At 53.7% G+C, this 13,044-nt stretch overlaps 1 protein-coding gene across 2 annotated transcripts in view; it reads right to left on the bottom strand.

The window, feature by feature from the left end:
• GLI2 (GLI family zinc finger 2) overlaps positions 1-12,137 on the bottom strand; it is a 134,269-nt gene extending 122,132 nt beyond the window's left edge. For both annotated transcript variants that reach the window (XM_040979178.1, XM_040979179.1), the window contains exon 1: positions 12,002-12,137. In XM_040979178.1, coding sequence (XP_040835112.1) covers positions 12,002-12,137 — 136 coding nt within the window. The remainder of the gene's footprint in view (positions 1-12,001) is intronic.
• Positions 12,138-13,044: the final 907 nt, after the last annotated feature.

Raw genomic sequence — 13,044 nt, 5'->3', positions numbered from 1 at the left:
CCCTGGCTCAAAGCCCAGCAGCCGTAGCTCCCCAGTACTTGAAGTCAGGATGTTCCCCAAGACCCCAGCACCTCTGCTCCTCTCCTCTCACCCCATGCACACACCTCTGCTTGTGCCCGATTTCCCAGGGGCCCTGCTCCTCAGCTGTGACATCCCTGGAATTTCCTGACATTTCCTCTCTGAGGCTCTCAAGAAGGACTCCACGGCAACCTGTGAGGCCTCCCTTCTACACACAGCCCCAGAGGACCAGGAGTTACTGCTGGCCACATCCCAGAAACAGACATGGGACCCCACAGAGCTTTGCATGGCCTGGCCACACTGACTAATGCCAGACCATTCCCAGATGTTGAGCAGCTCCTTCCTCTTCTGCTGGTATGCCTGGAATAAAAGGCCCCTGCCACCCAGCCCTTCCCCTCCCCAGCCCAGAGTCACTTGCAGCAACCTCGTCCCCACTTGTTCACCTGCACAAAGTACCCTGTCCCAGGGACACCTCCTGAGCCGTGGCAGTCCACCTGCCCCAAGCTAACCTTGGCTTTCCCTGTAACAGAGGCCAGGAACAGCCGCAGCTCAGCACAGGGGCTGCCATCTTCCTATGTCCTCACACGTCTCCAGAGTCCCTCCTAGGACTTGATCCTGGGCCGAGGGGCAGGCAAGGACTGGGAACAGCAGTAGTGGGGAAGATGTACCAGACAAACAGCACCCCCCCACACACACACACCTGTGCCAGTGCTAACACTGGGAGCTGGTTCTGCCTGGCACTGGCTCCTGGCTCCTGGCAGGGATGCCTGATGATCATGGCCACCAGGGTTTAGCACATGCTCACCGGGGGGTGCTGGGCAAGGCTTTTGCCCTCTTTAGGTCATAGAAGCACACACACACAGCCCCAGAAGACAGTAACCGGGCCTCTGGTTCTGCTGCAGCTGGGGAACCAGGTGGAGAAGGTAGCCCTGAACCCAGGAATGCCTGAGCCCACCAGGGACCCAGCCCCTTGCCATCTCGGGGCCCCTCTGGCCGCAAACTCATGGAGGATGGAATAAGGTGATAGAGGGCTGGAGAGAGCTGTGGGCTGGCGCTCCACTCCTGCCGGAGTGATTTACTCAGCTCCCCTGCAAACTCGCACCCCTAGTGTAATTATTTACTCGGTCGTTAAACACCCTCCTTCCACTCTGGTTATTTTTAGAGCTCCTGGAGCCTATAGAATTAGTCAGGGAAGCCGCTCACTGGCCCAATGCAAGCTGGGGCCTCCCTGAGGGGTAGCCCCGTGGGGAAGGGAAGGAGGGGGAAGGACTAGGGTGGGTAGAAACCTGTGACGTGCTCACAGCCTCCTTTCCTTCCTCCCTTGGAAATACTGACACACACATCACACATTGTAAAATCCACTGTCTTCCAGTCTACACTTCGGTGGTTTTCGGCGACTCCGTTGCATTTTGCGCTACTGTCACTGCTATCCGAGTACAAAATGATTTCTGCACCTTGAAACAAAATCCCCTAATGTAAGCTTCCATGCCTCACTTGTCCCCCTTCCACCAGCCCTGCGCCCTCCTCGGCTCCAGCTGCCACTCAGGATTCACCTGTCCCAGATGCATCCCACAGTGGAGCCACACAGTATGAGCTTCCTCTACATCTGACCCTTTGCACCACAACTGTGAGGCTCTCTGGGCATAGCATGGCCCAGAATTCCATTCCTTATTTACGGCCAGGTAATGTTCCATCGTGGGTGCTGAAACTTAGCAAGACTTCAGCCAGGAGCAAACCACATCTACCATGGATTACAGCCTCGACCCACGCAAACAAGAGACCAGGACACCATAGCACCGAATCACTTCCCATCACTGAGCAGCATGGGGCAGCAATACACCCAGAAGCTGACAGCCATTCAGGTCATTTCCACTAAGAGTAATTATGGGTAATGTGGCTAGCTAACATTTGGGGATGACGCTTTCAGCCTTCTTGGATGTTTACCCAACATGGCAATTGCTGGGTCCTGCCTCCCCACAACCAGCCCTGAGCCCTGAAAGCTAGGAGGACCCGGGGTGTGGCAGGTGTGACAAAATGCGCTGGCCACTGCCGAAGCCACATGGGGGCAAGTGAGGCCAGAGTCCATGGAGAAGGACTCATTCAAGGGTAGCCTTGCTGTGCTGTGCAGCCTACACGGTAGGCTGCAGTCAACCTCGGCACACCCATTGCAGAGTTGGGGCAAGGGGCCCCAATTTCTGGAATTGGGTGAACTCATAATTGCCTGTCTTGCAAGAAAGCCCAACATCCCCCTTTTCTTAGTCAACACCACATGGGTGCATGGCCATGCTGCAAGAGGTGTGACCACTGTGTTGCAGGGTGTGGCTGCAATGTGGAAAGGACAGCACGTGGAGGGGCAAGGCCATGATATGGGGGCATGACCACAAGGTAGGGGCGTGGTCACGCAGTAGATGGGCGTGACCAGGTCGGAGGCCTCCCAGTGTGGGGTCCAGAAGTAAAATGCCTGCAGCCGGTTTCAACCACCTGGCAGAGGCAGTGCTTGCTCCAACCCAGGCACTCTGTTAGCAGGGGTCACAATGGAATTGGGGGGGGGGGTGCAGCAAGGCAGGGGAGGTCACAGCAGGGCAAAATGCAGCAACAGAGAAAGCGTAAACAAAGGCCAGCAACACACCCACAGTGACCACACACACACTGCTCCTTCTGGCAGTTCCTCCACTTCCAGACCCACAGCTCTCCACCCTGTCTCTGTCCAGGGTAGCACAGCAGCCCTGCTCTACCCAGAGGCCTGGCCAGCCCAGGGTCAGCAGTCCAGTCTGTGCAGGCACACTGAGACACACAGAGGCGGTCCACACAACCCAAGAACTGGGATACCCTGGACACACTGTGAGGGAGTGGCCCATGGCGGCTCATCATTGGAACCCACCCTGCCATCCTCCCTCCCTGCCACAACAAGACCAGAGGAGGAAGTGCTAGGAAGTCAGGGGGCACAAAGCCCAGGAGGCACCAGACATGCCAGCTCTCCCCAAACAACAGAGCGGCCCTTGCCCACCCTCCTCCACCATGCCATCCTCAGCCCTCACTCCCTTTGCCCATGCTGCATCTTGCACATCTTGGGCATTACGCTACTCGCCACAAAATCTCAGCTCCTTCACTCTCTCGCTCCAATACACAGGCCACTCTCACCACCAACAGCAGCAGCTACTATGCGCAGAAGGCCAGGCAGGAGTTCATGGACAGGGCAGGCCCTATGGCACAGGGGATTAAATTGCCCCCTGGCACCCTTGCATTCCACATCTGAGCACCTGGCGTTGAGTCCCACCTCCACTTCTGGTCCCGCTCTCTGCTAATGCCCACCCTGGGAGGCAGCAGATGATGTCTCAAGTGCTTAGGACCCTGCTACCCACATGGGAGACCCAGAGGGAGTTCTAGGCCGTGAACTTCAGCTTGACCCAGCCCTGGCTGATCTGATGCAGCCATTTGAGGAGTGAACTAGAAGATGGAAGACACATATTCTCTCTCTCAATCCTTTTCAAATAAATAAAAGTGAAACTGAAAACAAGCTCACAGAAGGGTGAGGGCTCAGCTTGGCAGCTAAAATGGCACTTCCCACACCAGAGTACCTGGAGTTTGATTCCTGGTTAATGGCAATACCAGGAAGTAGCAATGATGCCTCAACTAGTTGAGCTCCTGTCATCCCCTTTGGGATACCTGAATCAAGTTTCTGGCTTTTGGCTTCAGCCTGGCCCAGTCCCGCCAGGTATGAACATTTGGGGAGTGAATACACTTCACTGTCGAAAACAGGTAAATTTTTTCTAATAAAAAAAGTATAAGTTTCTATATACTTAAATAAGGTTAAGTTTTACTTGGATACACACACCATTTTTCTAGTGTGTGTGTGTTCTGTGGTTCCCCAGCAGCTGGTCAGTAATCCTTGTCCACAGGTTAGCACTGTATCCAGGTTGAACTCACATTAACTAAGAAGGGGTGGGGTATAAGGCCAAACCTGCCCTGTCCCCACCAGCTCCAAGCCCCAGACCACATCCCAAGCCTCCCAGGGGCCTGCCTTAGCTAAGCCCGCTTTGTAACTTCTGTTCCCAGGTGACTTCTCCAAGTTATCTGACCTGAGTGAGTAACAGCTTTCTGAGGGGGCCCTGATGGGGTTCCAGGGTACAGGGCTGAAGGCAGCACTGCCAGGGCCCTGTAGAGCCCCCAACTCCTCCTGCCATCCTCCTGGACCACCACTTACTGCAGACAACATCCACTTCAGCATCTCCACTGAGTGTGCACCGGCCAGGAAGCCATGTGGGCACACAGGCCATCCCAGGCCTGCCTCCAGGACAGTTAAGAAACTCTGAACATTATGCCTGTACCTGCCCCCAACCTCCATTCTCTCCTTGATCACCTTTTTTTTTTTTAAGATTTATTTATTTTTATTGGAAAAGCAGATTTACGGAGAGAAGGAGAGACAGAGAAAGATCTTCCATCCGCTGGTTCACTCCCCAAGTAACTGTAACAGCTGGAGTTGAGCTGATCCAAAGCTAGGAGCCTCTTCCAGGTCTTCCATGTGGGTACAGGGTCCCAAGGCTTTGAGTCTTCTTCCACTTTCCCAGACCAAGCAGGAAGCTTGATGGGAAGAAGAGCAGCTGGGAAACGAACTGGCCCCCTCATGGGATCCCGACATATGCAATGCAAGGATTGAGCCACTGGCGCATCACACTGGGCTTTCCCCATGGTCATTCTGTTGCTTTTCCTCTCATCTGGGCAAACTCTGCTCTCCCCAAGAACATCTGGTGACACAGCCCCCCAGGTATAAGCTTCTTAGGCAGGATTCGTCAGCCTAGAGCGCAGAGGCAGGGGTCTCTGCCATCACCACATCTCTGGTCTACTTTCCAGAATGTTCACACATGAACACAGGGAGCCCAGAGGTGTCCCCAGCATCTGCCCCAAATCCTGGGCGTGACTTCATGACCCTCAGAAGGGTCCCAAGTTCAGAGGCACTGAGACCTGCCACAAACATAGAATCAATCATCACCCCCTACCCACCAATGACAAATGGTTCTATTAGCAATCCAGATTGTTAAAATCCGCTATAACAGAGAGCTGGGAGCTGGGGCCCATCCATTCTCCCTCCGGCGCACGCTGAGTTGTAAATAGGTTATTTTGTGTGTAAATAACACATTAAAACACAGCATTAGCCGTGTCTTTTGATAGAGAGGAAATTGTTCCAAATAAATAATTCCGGACAGGAGTGTAAAATCAGCCAGATTTAATAGGGCACGCCTGGTGCAGCCGTGTTAAACATGACTAAAATGATAAACCCCAGAATATACTAATAGTAAACTACGCGCTGACATCAAAGTAATGAGGCAGTATTTTCCCTGAGCTTTGGAAATGCTAAAATTACTACTGACAGAGCCAAACATCAGAAAAATGTTTCCTACGTAAACACTGGCAACTGGGGAAGTCGGCGTTTGGACCAGGATTGGGGCTGGACTTGGGGAGAGCTGGGTTCTGCCAGACAGAGAAGCAGTTTGGTCCCACCTGTACCACACGGTGACCACTGGCACTCCCAGTGGCTCAGTGCGACTGGGCCAATAAAACCAGGTGAGCAGCAGCATGTGCTGTGATCCCTGATGACCTCTGCAAACTAACCGCCCACTTTGGCACACCTCACCCAGTGTATCCCCAAACCTGTGGCCAAAGTCTGGAACCTGGCTGAGAAAGTCAGGTGAGCTGACTGGGCCCGGCTCACATGGCAAAGCCCCTGTCAGCTACAGGGCCTTGGGGAACTGGAGCACAGCTGGGGCCAAGGAGCAGGACCAGCCCTAACTGACCCACATCCTGGGGGAGCCTCAAGCCAGCCAAGGTGGCTGAGTACAGTAGCCATTGGATGTCATACATGGGACAGGATGGCACATGACCCACCACTACCCCTGCCACAGTTCTATATGGAAGCTCTGCTGGGGGGGAGGGGCTTGGAGTCAACAATACCCCGCCCACATGGGCAGCCTGTAGGGGCAGTGGCCGGCGTACAGTTGCAGGCAGAGGGCAAAGACACCAGAAATCTGTATTTCAACAGAGAGTGTAGAAGATGGACTGGGGGAGAGGCAGCTTAGTGCGAATATGCTGGGATTTACTTGACATTCTATCACATGTATAGGGTCTTGCCACTAGGCTACCTGAGCCACCCAGCACCCTGAAGGGAAGTCAGCGAGGCCAGGGGACATGAGAAATGGGAGGCTGGTGAGACAGAGTATCCTGGCAAGTGTTCGTAAAGGGTAGCCCTTGGTGACACTGGCCTGGCACAACCAAAATCTCAGGAACTAGCCGTTGCCTGAGATCAAGCACCCCTTGACCTGGGAAGCCTGCTCAAACTCCACATTCAGCACCTAGTAGAGATACCCCTTAGCATGCTAAGGCTGGGCAGGCTGTAGCAGTCTCTGATTGGGCCCCACCTAGGGGGCAAAGGCAGAGACCACTGTAGAAGAGAGGCCAGGATCTTGCTCAGAGGAGCCAACATCAGCAGGATGGGAATCCTGCTCTGATTGGCAGCCCACAGCTCCTGCAGCATGGGAGCAGGAAGAGAGTGGAAGCCTGGGCTTCCTGCCAGCCGTCAGGTGCCAGGCAGGCTCAGAGAGGAAACCTTGATGGGCAGAAATGGCAGAGGTCACCCGGAGCTCATGCAGAGAACCTGGCACCCTGGTGAGAATTTTTCCATAAGGAACCCTTACAATGTAACAAAGCACAGGTCACTGCTGAGTCCACTTTACAGAAGAGAAGACTGAGATTCCAGCTGCAGAACCTAGGATAAGCCTTCCTATATAATCTGCACCTCCGGCAGTTAGAGGCGGCAGGAGTAGCTACCAGCATCAAGTGTGTGAAAACAGTCATGTGGAGAATTCCCTTTTCCCAGGAGAAAAAAAAAAAATTCACCCTCCCTTATGTAGCCAAAACACACAGGTATCCAACGTGATCCTGGCAATTAAGATGCCCAAGTCCCATATCAGAGGACCTTAGGTTTAACTCAGGGCTCCATTCTCGATTCCAGCCCTTGGGAAGTGGTGGGACCAGCGTGCTACTCAGATGGGGAGTCCTGGATTGAGTTCCCAGCTCCCAGCTTTGGCCAGGACCCAGCCTCGGCCAAGGCAGGCATTTGGGGAGCGAACCAGCAGATAAGATTTCCATCCATCCATCTAGCTCTCTTTCTCTATACCCCTCCAACAAATCAGTACAAACTTAACAAGAGTCAGAGGAATGTTTGGCATAGCAGCTCACATCAATTAGCCTACCAACATCCCATATGGGAGAGTACCTGGTTCGAATCCCAGTGCCCCTGTTTCCTTCCAGTCCAGCTTTCTGCTCATGTGCATCCTGGGAGGCAGAAGATCATGGCTCAACCATTTGGGTCTCTGCCACCTCTGTGGGAGACCCAGGTTAAGTTCTGGGATTCCACCTTCAGCCTAACCCAAACCTGGCTGTTATGGGCATTTGGAGCAATGAACCAACAAACGGACAATCTCTGTCCGTCTCTGTCCAAAGAAAATGAAAATAAAGTAAAACTATTTTTTTCCATAAAAGTCTGCAATGGAATCACCAGAAGTTGTTCCTTAACCACAGCCTTCTGGGACCCACCCTGCAGGCTCCAGGTGCCAACCCGGCAGGTCCGAGATGGACTGCAGGTGGAGTCCACACTGGAAAGACGTCTGGTCTGACCATAATGACTGATGGGTAGGGGTGCTGGCTGCCGGCAGTCACGGACCCTCCCTAAGACCTCTGGAGCCACCGAGTTTCCGAGCCCACACCACACAAGACACCCAGACCCAAATCCAAAGTGTTTAGGAGGCTCAGGGTTCTGGAGTGGGGAGGAAAGGGGTGCTGGTGCTCTGCAAAGCCTCTCCCCTCCCCAAAGAGGTGCAGGAAATATTTTTGGAAAGAAAAACCCAGGGTTGACTGGCAGCAAGGGAAAAGACACGGCATTTTGGGCAGTTTCAACATCAAGCAATGAGAAACATCTGAATCAAATTGCCTTTGAAATTGCAGCATTTGAAAAATTAAAGGGAGGAGGGGCGGGGGGGGGGGGGAGACTCAGGGCCAACGGAGGTTTTGAAAGATTTACAGCCTCTAAAGTGTTCGCACAGCAACTGGAGTCGGGAAAGGCAGCGCCGCCCTTGGCGCCCACCAAACGGAGAACCCAACCTTCCCTGGGTCTGCCCACCGTGCTGTTTCATCCTGTGTCCCGCTGTGTCCCTCTCCTCCACCTCACCCGGCCCCAGCTGTTCCCAGCTGCCAAGGGTTTTCTGATGCCTGCACTGATGCAGGAGAGTGGACACGTGAACTGTAACCTTCCAGCCAAAGGCCAGCTCAGCCAGGTGACTCCACCAGGGTATCACATGCATAACTAGACTGGCCAAGAGCGTATGCTGTTAGCCGCTGCAACAGATGAGGGAATGGGCCCATAGCAGTCGCCTCGTGGCTAAAGTCCTGGCCTTGTACACTCCAGGATCCTATATGGGTACCTGTTCATATCCCAGCTACTCCGCTTCCCATACATCTCTCTGCTTGTGGTCTGGGAAAGCAGTTGGGGACAGCCCAAAGCCTTGCTTGGGACCCTGCACCCGCATGAGAGACCAGGAAGAAGCTCCTAGCTCCTGGCTTCAGATCAGCCATTGCGGCCACCTGGGGAGTGAACCAACGCATGGAAGATCTGTCTGTCTCTCCTTCTCTCTGTAAATCTGACTTTCTAATAAAAATAAATAAAAATCTAAAAGAAAAAAATAGATAACGAAATGGAGCTCTGGAACCCTGCGTGGAGCCCCTCCCAAGGCTGCACACCCACCCAGAGCACCAGGCAGCTGGGACCAAATGAAAGCCCAAATCAAGTGGTCAGCACTGCAGCACAGCGGATTACACCACTGCCCACCACGCTAGCATCCCATGCAAGTGTCGGATGCTCCATCCAGCTCCCTACTAAAGTGTCCGAGAATACGGCCCAAGTACATGGACCCCTGCATCCACATGGGAGACCTGCATGGAGTTTTCCAGCTGCTGGCTTTGGTTTGGCCCAGTCCCAGCCATTATGACCATGTGGGGAACGAACCAGCAATTGGAAGACCTTTCTTTCTGCCTCTTCCCTGTCTTCTCTCTGTAACTCTGCCTTTCAAAAAAAGTACATCTTTTAAAAAAAAATCACTCCCAAATCTTCTAAAATAACAATTTAAGAGCAAATTTAGTCAGCCTTCTAGGTGCCCTGCCATTCAACCAACCATGTACCAAAAATACTTTTTAATTAAAGTGTGTCCCTTCTGAAAATGAACAAATGTTTCTTGTCATTATTCCCCAAATAACTCAGTGTAACAACTATTTTCATAACATTTGCATTGTATTAACTAACCCAGAGATGATTGAAAAGATGTAAGAAGAGGAGGCATGGAAACCAGGAAGGCCACTGCCTGCAACAGCAGCATCCCACATGTGCACCAGTTCTAGTCCCAGCTGCTCCACTTCCCATTCAGCTCCCTAATGCACCTGGGAAGGCAGCAAAGGAAGGCAGAAGTGCCCTGGTCCCTGCATCTGAGTGGAGACACAGAAGAAGCTCCTGTCTCCAGGCTTCAGTCTGATCCATTGCAGCCATCTTGGGGGGGCGTGAAATAGTGGATAGATCTCTGTCCCTCGCTCTGTAATTCTGCCTTTCAAATAACATATATAAATAAAATCTGAAAATAAATAAATAAAGCATCAAAGGCTCCACGCAATTACGCTAGAAGGTATCTAAAGATACGTGGATGCGGGTATGGGGAAGGGTCCAGGGACCCATACCTCACGGGCACAGAAGGGCCATGGCTGAGATAGATCCTGACCACGTGAGATGCAGTGAGCTGAAGCCTTGAACCCCTTCCCAAGCCTTTGTGAATCCTCATGGTTCTGCTTCACCTACTCTCCGCCACCCCTAAGCCCACACGTGCAGGCTAAGCACCCAGCTCCCCAGGGTCCAGCAAATGCTGCTGGTTCTGAGCAGCTGTGCACCCACCCCTGTTCACAGTTTTCCCTGCACCACACAGGATCTCAGGAGACCCTGGCCTGCCCAGGGCCCCACACTGAGCCCCAGAGCTGAGGGGCAGCTCCAGATGCACTGCCACCTGTAAACAGGCAAGCCCACCTGAGTCAGGTCCTGGGACTTTCCAAGCCAGGTTTGGGAAGACTCAAGAAACAGACTGGATGACATCTATTAATCCTCCTCAGGTGCACAAATCACAAAAACAAGGGTCTGATGGTGCTCTCTGGGCTGCCATGCATACAATCACCATTGCCCACCAATGACATTCTGTGGGAGACCAGCCCGCTCCAGGAAGCTCCTTCCTCAACAGGCTGTAATGAGGAGACTCTGGCATCCCAGCAGGTCTCTGGAAGCAGGTACACCTGGCTGAGATCGTGCTGCCACCTGCCTGGCAGCAAGCGGGCTGACGCATGCAGAACTTGCCGGCATCTGGAGCCTTAACAACCCAGCAACCAGGGCCCAGGTGCTAAGCAGGGCTGGAAAGAATGGGGGTGATGGTCTACAGCCATACCACCCTGAACGCGCCCGATCTCGTCTGATCTCAGAAGCTAAGCAGGGTCGGGCCTGGTTAGTACTTGGATGGGAGAATGGGGGTGATGGGTACTTCCCTGGAGCTGCTAGATGCCAAGCAATGGGCCGATGCACACCTGTCTGCCTCCAGCACAAGGTGCCCTCTAATGCCTGTCGTTATTGTCCCAACAGGGACCACCAGGAGGGTCCCCACTCCCAGGGACATCCCACTGCCTCAGTCGACAGTTCTGATGGGCAGTAAGTGGCCATGAGCTTCGGCCAGGCCAGTATGTCGTGCTGGAGGGAGGCCAGGCTGCCCAGAAGATCAGCAGCATCCAAAGGGACACCCCAAGGCAGTCCCTGACCCTGGGGGAACACAGCAACAGGTGATCAAACCCCAGGCTCTGGACCATGATCCTCTCCACCCGTTCCTGGGTCACTTAGCTATGGCCCCTCCCATGCCACCCCATTCCCTCTCCAGGCCCCACCCATAGATCCAAAGCCAGGAGATATTAAACATCCACATCCCCGAGGAAGCCCTAGGGAAGCAGGGTGTGTGTCTCTGAACTCCATCTCCTCACTTGGGCCACACATGTGCCCAGTACCCATGACTTCTAACTTTAAATTACAGGGAAAAGAGAAATAAATACAACTACAACAACTTAGTGGTCAGCAAGTCCAGTGTCAGCAACACTGACCCCCGTGCATGCCGCCACCTCTAGCCCTGCCCTGCTGGGAGGGACAGAAACACAGAAATACCAGGGACACGGCCCTCTCCCCAGCTTGCTGAGTCCAGATCCGCAGCGACATGACAGCCCGTGAAGGCGCGCACTCCCTTCCCAGCCATCCCCCAGCGCTTGAGCAGCAAAAGCAACAGGGCATGACTAAACACACTTGAATAAAAATGCACAGAAAAGAAATCGCCGGCGCACCATCCCTCAGAGACAGAAATAGTCCCATAGCCTCCAGATGGTCGACTTGGACACAAGGGGAGGTCTGGCCTTCCCGCCAAACCCTTCCCGCAGGAGGCTGCCAAGGTCCCGGGCGGAAACCAGAGAGCGCCTCTCTCCGGGATAGCAAAATGAGAGGCTGTGGCTGCCACGGGGGCCCTCGGTTCTAATTAAGCTTGGCCAGAAATTCGCCCAAGACACTCCAATTCCAAACTTGAGCCTCTCATTACAGCCCTGCGGCCTTGAGAGACAATTACCCTCCAAAATAGTACCGGACGGCTGCAGTGTGAACAGCAGCTCGCGACACAGGGCCAATGCACCCAGGGCCACCCTGAGGGTGCTCCCCCCGCCCACTCTGTGCCCTGGCCATGCCCTGAACTTATGGAAACCCTGCAGATCACACGCCCCGCCCACCACCCCTAGAGACCCTGCCCACCTCCCTGGTGACATGGACCAATGACAACTTCCCCCCATCCCTTTCCGGCTCTCCAAAGCAAAGCACACACAGTACCTCCTTGGGCGGCCACAGCCGCTGCCAGAGCAAGAGGAGCGGCCTTTTTGCCGGGGTCAGGGAAAGCGCTGGTCTCCAGGATCCCACCTTTGCCTTCTTTCTTCTCCAGGGCAGTGGCGGGGGCAGATGCCTCCATCTCAGCCGCTCATCATTCTGCGTGTGACCCTACAGGAGAAGACAGAGGCTCAGCCTTGAGATGCTGGGAGACCCCGACACACATTCTCGCACCACTCGTTTCCTGGAGCCACTACCTTCCTGCTGGCCCTTCTTTGCCCAAAATCTTCACATGGATGTAACAAGTTTTCACCTAGGTGAACTTGAGCAAGCGTAAGAGAGGAACCCTAAAGCAAAAGGAAGCCACGAGGGAAAACCCACACCCTAGGACCACGGGGAAACTGCAAACAGAGTGATAACCTTGGATGTCACTGCTCGCCAGAACTCATCCCTCGTGGATTCCTTCTCTCCTTCATTCATTCGTATAGCCGTACAAAAGCTCGCACCACGAATCGGCTCACACACGCTCAGTCCCCACATGCTAAGCGCTTCTATTTGGTATCTGACATGACATCTGCTATTAAAGCCATAAAACTTGTACTTGGTGGCCGGTGTTGAGGTGTAGTAGTGTAAGCTGCAGCCTGCAATGCTAACATACCGTAAGGGTGCCCGTTCAGGTTCCAGGTTGCTCTACTTATGATCCTGCTCGTTGCTAATGGCCTGAGAAAGGAGCAGAGACTGGCCCAAGTGCTTGGGCTCCTGCACCCATGTGAGAGACCCACATGAAGCTTAGGCCTGGCTCAGCTCTGGGCATGGGCCAGGGCGGGGGTGGGGAAGGGGAAAGGGCATGTGGAGAATGAGGGAGCAGGTGGATGATCTCTTTCTCCTACCTTCTTTCTCTCTGAAACTCTTTCAAATAAGCCAATCTCTTGGGAAAAAGAAAAAACACACTTGGAATTGACATTCTACTTGGGAGACTGTGGATTCAAGTCCAGCAAGGAAAGAGCAGAGTGGAGGCTTAGGAAGGCGATGGGAACCAGGATGCTGTC

Source organism: Ochotona curzoniae, unplaced genomic scaffold (genome assembly GCF_017591425.1).
Source record: "Ochotona curzoniae isolate NIBS_2020 unplaced genomic scaffold, NIBS_Ocur_1.0 contig_3037, whole genome shotgun sequence".
NCBI classification, from domain to species: domain Eukaryota; kingdom Metazoa; phylum Chordata; class Mammalia; order Lagomorpha; family Ochotonidae; genus Ochotona; species Ochotona curzoniae.
The sequence above is the reverse complement of the archived record's forward strand: the minus strand, read 5'-3'. Positions and strand labels throughout refer to the sequence as shown.